The 8620-nt window shown below is 36.0% G+C and overlaps 1 protein-coding gene across 3 annotated transcripts; it reads right to left on the bottom strand.

Annotated features, from left to right (window-relative positions):
- Positions 1-2458: 2458 nt before the first annotated feature.
- On the bottom strand, positions 2459-7671 carry LOC136216802 (probable methionine--tRNA ligase). Of its 3 annotated transcripts, none has more exons than XR_010683383.1 (5): positions 7278-7671; positions 3572-3662; positions 3343-3449; positions 3143-3240; positions 2459-2633 (listed from the first exon to the last, which is right to left on the bottom strand). XR_010683383.1 is itself a non-coding variant. In XM_066003360.1 (4 exons), exons 2-4 carry the CDS (start codon positions 3657-3659, stop codon positions 3205-3207), a joined length of 231 nt encoding a protein of 76 aa, XP_065859432.1. In that variant the 5' UTR covers positions 3660-3662; positions 7278-7670; the 3' UTR covers positions 2459-3204. The 3 variants fall into 3 exon arrangements, 1 of the variants encoding a protein (XP_065859432.1); XR_010683382.1 differs by having other exon boundaries at positions 2459-2696; positions 7278-7670; XM_066003360.1 differs by having other exon boundaries at positions 2459-3240; positions 7278-7670.
- Between the last annotated feature and the right edge of the window lie 949 nt (positions 7672-8620).

Here is an 8620-nt window from a genome sequence, read left to right as displayed (position 1 = left end):
CAAGTCTCTTGAGCTGGTTGATGATGTTTGTGAACCTTGCGTTAATGTCAGAGATTCCTTCATCATCATTCATTTCAAACAGCTCATACAACCTCATGTGCTGGTTGACCTTGGATTCCTTCACCTTGTTGGTTCCTTCATAGGTGACCTCCAGCTTCTTCCAAATCTCCTGCGCTGACTCACAACCTGAAATATTGTTGTATTCTACAGCATCTAAAGCACAGTGAAGCATGTTTATAGCCGAAGCATGATTTTGTAGCTTCTTGAGATTATCCTCTGTCCATCTAGTCTCAGCTTTGACAATCGTTTGGCCATCAATAGTTTCAACAGGAACAAATGGGTCTTGGACTATAGATAGCCATGCACTCATATTTGTTGTCTGAATGAAATTTTTCATTCTATTCTTCCAAAAGGTATAGTTAGACCCGAAGAATAGAGGAGGCCGAGTTATGGACAGACCCTCAGGCAAAATCTGAGTTGTCAGATTTCCTGTGAGAAACCGAGTGCTGTTCTCAGCCATAGTGGGGATCAACTCAAAGTAGTTAAACCTTGCACAGTGAGCTTTTAAGCTTTGATACCACTTGTTGGTCCTTTATAACGTGACAAGTTAGTTCCAAGGGGGGGGATAGGAACTATTTAAAAAATTTGTCCATTAAGGTTGACTTCTTTTCTTATGAAAAGGTTTACACAACGTCACTAAGTAGATTCAAGACACAAGCTTAGTCAACTTGTGACTAAGTCTGCTTCTTTACTTGAGTCAGGAAATAGCACTTAGAGTCTATTCCTAAACTCAGCTTCTTAGTAAACTTAACTCAGCGTGCGTTCTTTACTTAGTCAGTTTTATAGCAAGCAATATATATTAAAGGAGTTTAAGGGTTAGAAAGATGTTACTCAGCAGACTTATCCTGGTTCGGCCTCTCCACCTACGTCCAGTCCCCGAAACTCGTTCCGAGCTTTTTGAATTCTCTACTGAGCTCTTTAAAGGTAGAGCATGAAACCTTTTACAGATAGAAGCTGAGTATAACAAGAGTACCTTCCTCTATACCTCTACTCACTCCTATATCTATGCTGAGTACTATAACCGAGTACTCAGCCTCTCCTTTCTATTCTTCTAGAAATGATAAAGTGTTTGTCCTAAACAACAATTGCTAAGACACTTTAGATGATTGGAAATCACTCTAGACTTTTACACAAAGATTAAGAATTGGTGTAAGGTATTTGCTTTGATTTTCTCACAGAAACTTCAAGTATGAATTTGGTCAGCGTTTCGACTAGTTGAAGATCTGCATCGATTGAAGGAAATGGATGGCCTTTATATAGTGACACTTGAGGCACCTGGTCATTTTGAATTTCGAAATAACCGTTGGAGGGAAACGGCTTCCTGTCGTTATCACTCTGGGCGTGCTCAATGTCGTTGGCCAATAGGATTCATGCATCTTCTGTCTTCGTCAGTCTTCGACAGAATGTTTCGACATTTAAGGAAAAGTTCACGAGACAGCTTCCTACGCCTTCTGAACTTTTCCCAAAGTAGAAATACTTTGTCTAGAAGTTGGACATTGTCTGCCGCTGTCTAGACTGCATTATCGTCCAAATCAGCAGCTTCCACTTGAAGCTTTTGCCTCGAAGGCTTCTCGATCCTTCTCTTGCTGAGTCGTCGTTTTACTTGATACGACTTCGTTTTGAACTCTTGAGCCGAATGGTCTTGATGTGTTGATTTGGTCTTGAATTCCACTTTATGGGCATTTGGGCTTTTTAATCTCAATGTTTTATAAGCAATTAAACTCAACATTGAACAAACACATTAGTGTAATAAATCAAAGCATTTAAACACTAGTACAAAAATGCTTACTTGTGTCGCACTTTTTCAAGTAGTGCGACACAAGAACTTTGCATCGCTCTTAAGAGCGACACAAGCTACTCATCTATTGTGTCGCACTTGTCACACGCGCGATACAATAGAGCGATAACTCTTGTGACGCGCTTCTAGAGTGCGCGACACAACATGTAATAATTCTTGTGACGCGCTCCAAGGATGCGCGACACAAGCTCCCCGATTAATCTGGTACACTTTGTATCGCTCCTTCCTCACGCGCGACGCAAAATAATAATATTTTTTTAAAAAAAATTACAAAATTTTCCAGCATCTAGCAAAAAAAATTATAATCAAAATTTACTTGATTCTACATGATATTATAGAACATACACATAAAACTACAATCATGTAATCTAGACTGTATGTGTTGAGAATTCTGTATATAAAGAAGGTATAAAACATGCTATCATACAGTATACATGTACAATAAGATAATTACTACACAATATAAAAACAGTAGAAATCGGCAAACCATTAAAATGGAATCACCACCGGTACTTATGGCTATTACACACAAAAATTGAATGAATATTACTGTTTACTAGTATAGAATAACCATCCATGTAACAAAATCTACTAATTAAATTACAAATCAAAGTAGGAAACACATTTATTAACTAGAAATGGATAAAAAAAGAACTTCAAGTTTTCACTAAAATGAATAATCTTTTCAATAGACATGTTCAAGTTAAAAAATATCCTAAGCTAAATATAACAGATACCATATATGGCCTCCCATAAACACCACCATATCCTGTGCCTGTAGATTTAATAGTCAATCAATCATTAGGAGCATCTGGAATAATTGAACCATATCCTGTGCCTGTAGATTTAACAGTCAAACAATCATTATGCCTTTTTTCTTATAAGCAAAGCCACATCGAGAAAATCTCATCATGGAAGCTCTAGGAGCATCACATTTAACACCAGCCCAACCACAAGATCATGAAAGTCTCGTAATATTATCATTAAGAGTCTTCAAAGCATACGAAATAAATTATATGATAATTAAATCATGCACAAGTTCTTTCTTTTATGAGAAAAATTATCCCAAAAAATATATATAAAAGAAAGTCATGGCATAATTAATTCAACCAAAGCTTGGGAATCTATGTCAACTGCACTGATCAGGTATTGGGGAAAAGTAATTCAAAACGAGAAAAGAAAAGGTAAATAACAACTTGAGCCAGCAACTTAAATAAGTCCAATCAGGCTTATCAATCGAGAATTTCAGAAATCCAAAGGACAAATCTAAAGCAGCTGATGTACCTGAAGGTTTAGCAATAAAGCTCAGAACTCGATTGATAAAGTTTCCCAAATTACTGAGTTGCTTACAAATCGGACCAGGTAAACAGTGTGTCAGAAACCTAAGTAACATGAGACCAACCAAATAAGCAATACATATATATATATTGGAAAAACATGACAGAATATTAAACTATAGTCTGAAAAACAGAGAAGACAATTACCTCAGGTCTGTTTGTCAACCAATAATATCTCCAAACTTCTACAGGAATATTTGTATCTTTGGCATCATTACCAAAAACTCCTATGCCTTTACTCTTGGAAAACTTTCCTATATTAAAAAATTAGCAATACAAGACATAAGGTCACCATCTTCATTATAAAAGTAATCATCATTTCTTTTTTCCCTTGATATCACAACAATTGCATATTGGTGTGCCCAATAGCACTAACCTGCTTCATAGTTTAAGTATTCAATAACACTTATAGTCTTCATCAAGGTCCAATTTTCACCAGTCCCGAGAAGAGTAGAAGGAAACATAACCTGTAACAAAGAAATAATTACATTTCATGAAATCAAGATATACACAAGAAAACCCCTAAATCAAAAAAATCAAGTAAAGCAAGTAAATTAATCTAATGAAAGGATAAGAGTTAAGAAATAAATAGCAGTTCAACCACACAGTTGAAACCATCTTCTTTAACAAGGCATTGGTTTTTTTCTGTTTCATCATCCGTACCATCGACTTTTGAAGCTTTAGCATAGATTCTGCCATGTTATTTTTCTCAAGTGCCTCCACCAAAATCTTATACGTGCTATCATAAGGAAGCATTTCCTTTGATATTGCTTCTTCAAAGAAAGAGCAAGCAAGTTCTATCTTCCCATTATTACAGAGTCCACGCACCAAAAGAGCATATGTACCAAGATCAATGCTCACATTGTTCTTGTCCATATGGTCCACCAAAAACTTAAGTACCTTATGTTGGGGTTTAGTGTCCTATAGACAATTGTTGCAGGATACAAACTTAATGTAAATGAATTGTTCTTTATATCATTTGTTTTAATGAGATATATGTTTTATAACTATATATAAAGGCAATCCCTTTTAAGCACTAAATAAAGTCTAATAAAAGGAAATCCGTAAGTTTGTTTAAAGTGATTATAAAGTGTTCATACAAGCATGAAGTGAGACAAAACTTTATAATAAACTAATAAACTTAAAACCACCCCAAATCAAGTGATATGTTTAGGATTGATATATCACTGTTGAGACTTGTATGTAACAATGTCTTCTGTCCGACAGAAAGCTGATCTCACAAGCTTCATATATATAGATATCTGGACAGTTACATAGATCCGATGAAACGTCGTTCATTAGGATTGGGGATCCGATTTGAGATAACAGGATGGGTAGATTCATCCTTGTCACCTGTTCATCTCATTGGTATTAATAGGTATAACTAATCCTCAGACTCAAAGGAATGTTAATTGGTCATCCTGAATTACTGAATGTGAGACTTTGATCCTGCGGTCCCACGATCCTTAACAGAGATGACTCTGGGGTGTGAACTACAAAGGTTGGGTGTCACAGGAGGTAATGTCAGGGTAGTTATACATTGGATTGAGAATTTATCACTCCCGATTAATGGGAGATACATACAAGGATCGCTTGTGGAAGACTCGACTCTAAATCCTTGCAAGGTGATAACTTAAGAGTAAGAAATACAGATTTCACTTAACCTATCTATTTGAGTTGACTCGGCCTATACAAGTAAAATGAACGTCTCGCTATATGTGACTTGACATCACCCATAGTCATAAGATTCAGTTCAAGGATGTAGTTGATAAAGGATCGAATTATACTGTAACTAATACGGAAGGGTTAACGATAGAATCAACCTGTCTTCTTAACGGACTCTGGGGGAATGATTATAGACTTGCCAATAACATACTCAGTACATCATTCCGTTATGCAAGGATTAAATATAATTCTTGAAGAAATTAATTTAATAGTTGCATACGGCCAGAAGTAGTAAGAACCTAATGGATCACACATAAGACTTGGAACCAAAAGAGAGATGGAAGTCATTAATAGATGGAAGCCCAATTGAGCCCAGTAAGGCCCATTTAAATAGAGGGGGCCGAAATTTATATATAATAAATAAGAAATTATTTTAATTCCATTAATCCTAATTTGATTAGGTTTATGAATTAAATTAATTAAGAGATAATTAAGTTAGGAGTTTTAATTAGATTAATATACTCCTATTATTATCCAATTAGGTTATTTATTATTATCCTAAATATATTAGATGTATTATAAGATAATAATTGGGAATCCTATTCCGAATTGAATTCCTATTAAGTAACCTATTCCTATCTAACTAGGGTTTAGATACAAGTTATTATATACCCCCATACTACATGAATTTCGACTAAGCCTAAACCCTCCCCTCATTGTGATTTTCAAAACATACAATTAGAGAGAGAAAAAGAATTCGACTCCCCTAGTTCGTGGACAAGAATTCATACGGCTTCCATCGATCGATTAATTTCATCTATCTTTCTTTCTCTTTGATCTTGTGTTGGTTAATTAGAGGCAATCTATTTTGGTTGCATCTCATACGGTTGATTCTAACTTAACCTCACCGTGTTATACTTCGTGCTTGGAAACTCGGAGAAGAATTGTGGGCTCTTCTTTAACAACGGTAGATTGTTCTTCAAAAGGTATTTCTTCTTATCCCTCTTTATATGAAATAACGATTAACGGATCCTATGGTTAAAAGGAAGTAGGCTAAAATTTTTATATTTCCGCTGCTATACCTTAGCCTTAATTTCCTTCACCTTAATCCTCTTCCTCTTGCAGCAAAGCTTCAATAAAGGTGCATATGTTTCTACATTTGGTTTGCATTCTTTTTCCTCCATTAATCTAAGCAACTTCAATGCATTCTCTTCCTACTTATGAGTAGGAGCACTAGAAATCATTGCATTATATGTCATAACATCTCTATCAAAACCTTGCTTTTCCATATCTATAAACACATTCCAAGCATCTTTTATCCTTCCAGACTTGCTTAAGATAAAAATCAAAGAGCTGTAAAATGCAGCATCAGGGACAAATCCATTTCTTTTCATTTTTTCATACACATCAAATGCTTTATTTATTTGCTTCGCTTTCCCCAAATTATGCATGATAAACCTTAAACTCCATAAACACATTCATGGTATGTTCAACACTTCCTTCCTTAGCTAATGCATCCATTAAAGTATTCAATGCATCTAAGTCTTAACTACAGATGTAGAATGTGTTCAAGGTCTAAACTTGTGGTGCAATAATTTTTCTGAGGTGAATGAAGAGCTTTACAAAGGATATCGCCGAGGGAATTCAGCTGGGAAGATCAATGAGATACTTGCAGGTCACTCTCCTGGCTGATTCATTTCTATTGTGTGGTTGAATTTGATACAATACCATGTATGCGGAATTCTAAATATCATCTTATGCAGCCTATGATTTCTTAAACTCTGGTGGGCATAATCTTAACGTGAACGTATGGTATAATTCTTCCTATAGAGATAATGATATTCAAGGGCAATTTAACTATGTGCGGGCACCACGCGTAGTAAATCTGGTATGTATGGATTGATCGCGTAGTTAATTGGCTTGGTTTTGAATCTTGAGAACTAGAGTTGGAAATCATTTCTTTTTCAACTTACTTAAGACTAAGGAATGAAAGTCATAGGAAAAAAAATGTTGAAAGTTAACGATTGTGATGCTTCGTTTTTTGGTGGGTGGATGAAGGAAACTTTAGCTGTTTACTTTTGGCGGGGAGAAAGAGGGGCAGAGGGCAGCCTTTATCTTGTTTTGGGAAGGGATGTCATATATTTTATTGGCTGGGTGATGCCTTTTCTCCATTATTGACTGGGGAAATTTTATGCAGTCAGTTTAAGAAAGTCTCCCTGCCCTTCCAGAAGAACAAGGTTACAACTATAACTATCAGAGTATTCTCTTTTACTTATTTTCATGTTTCTAGGTACCAAATATTGTATGTAACCTGTTGCAGAAATTCATATTTACCCCCTTCTCTGTAGTAATCCCTAATTTTAGTAAAGCAAATATACACAAGAAAACCCCTAAATCAAAAAAATCAAGTAATCTACCTTTCTCTAGTCGCCAATCGTTTGCTCCTCCTCTCCGGTCGATGCTTATGCCCCTCTAACGCCTCTCTCCAGAACACGTGGTTGGGATTGGTCTTGCTCGCCTCCTTTTCTCTCTACCTCTCTCTCGCCTCCTCTGCTCTCTACATTCGGCGCTATTAGTGTGGGCGACGGTGGAGATGGTAATAACGTGGCTGCCTGTGCCGGTGGAATCCTTCATCTAGGAGGAAAGGGCTAAGGGATTGAACAATTGATAAAAGGACTAAGGATTGGGGTAAGGGATTGAAGAATTGTCGAGAAACCAAACGGTTTTGGGATGGGCAAATTTCATTAGCACCAATGACTTAGGGTTTGGGGTTTTCAGTGACTCTAGTTTTTAGATTAGCGAGAGTAATTTCATTTTTTTTCCTTTTTTGATAAAATTAGCGGGAGTAATTTCAACAAAAAAAGAACTATTAATACAATAACTATTAAAATCTGAAGTTTTTGTAAAGTTAACACACTTCTTGTGTCGCTTTTATAAAAATGTGTCACAAAGATAACACACTCCTTGTGTCACGTTGGTAAAAGCGCGTCGCAAGTTTGCTTTTGTGTCACACTGTAAGACAGGCGATACAAGAAGTAACACGTTTGTGACGCACGCTCTTAAAGCATGACACAAGTGATGACACAAAATACTTAGTTGTGTCGCGTTTACAGAACGAGCGACACTAGTTACTCTGTTGTGTCGTTTTATCTTCAAGCGCGACACAAGAGGTGCGATACAAGTGAGCATTTCTGTACTAGTGAAATTTAATGTGTTAGAATATTTTTATCATCACTTAAATAATTTCGTCAAATTAAAATCATGTGGAAAGGTGTTTCAACAAACTCCCCCATTTTGATGTTGGCAAAAATATTCAGTTGAAGAACTCAGTGTTGAGCTCCCCCATGATAGTTGACCTAATTTTATCAAATAACTCCCCCGTAAGGGTTGAGCGGCTGACTTAGTTTTACTCTAAACATTTTAAGGTTTAATCGAGTAAGTCTAAGGTCAGTTTTCAGAAATAGGTCAGCTCATGGAACTCGACTATATATGTGGTTATGGATTGATACTTAAGGGGAGAAACTCGAGGATGGATACAATGTTTTAAGTTCATTTGGATTATGTTTTCGGCTATGATTGATTTTGATATAAGGTTTTACGTTTGATTGATTACGAGTTGGTTTTATAAAATATTTATTTGATTACAAGTTGGTTTGATAAAACATTTATTTGTTTTGACAAAATGCATTATATGGGTAAACTACACCAATGGTACCTGAACTTTACATAGTTTACACTTTGGTACCTAGATTACATTTTG

This window comes from Euphorbia lathyris, chromosome 2 (genome assembly GCF_963576675.1).
Source record: "Euphorbia lathyris chromosome 2, ddEupLath1.1, whole genome shotgun sequence".
Classification (NCBI taxonomy): Eukaryota; Viridiplantae; Streptophyta; class Magnoliopsida; order Malpighiales; family Euphorbiaceae; genus Euphorbia; species Euphorbia lathyris.
The sequence above is the reverse complement of the archived record's forward strand: the minus strand, read 5'-3'. Positions and strand labels throughout refer to the sequence as shown.

What these genes read in the sequence shown, in the direction of transcription:
- LOC136216802 (XM_066003360.1), bottom strand. Translation starts at nt 3,659, where the DNA reads ATGTTTCCTTCTACTCTTCTCGGGACTGGTGAAAATTGGACCTTGATG. An exon ending in ATACTTAAACTATGAAGCAG is followed by an intron (nt 3,450 to 3,571) that starts GTTAGTGCTATT and finishes TTTTTAATATAG; the next exon opens with GAAAGTTTTCCAAGAGTAAA. An exon ending in GGTTGACAAACAGACCTGAG is followed by an intron (nt 3,241 to 3,342) that starts GTAATTGTCTTC and finishes CATGTTACTTAG; the next exon opens with GTTTCTGACACACTGTTTAC.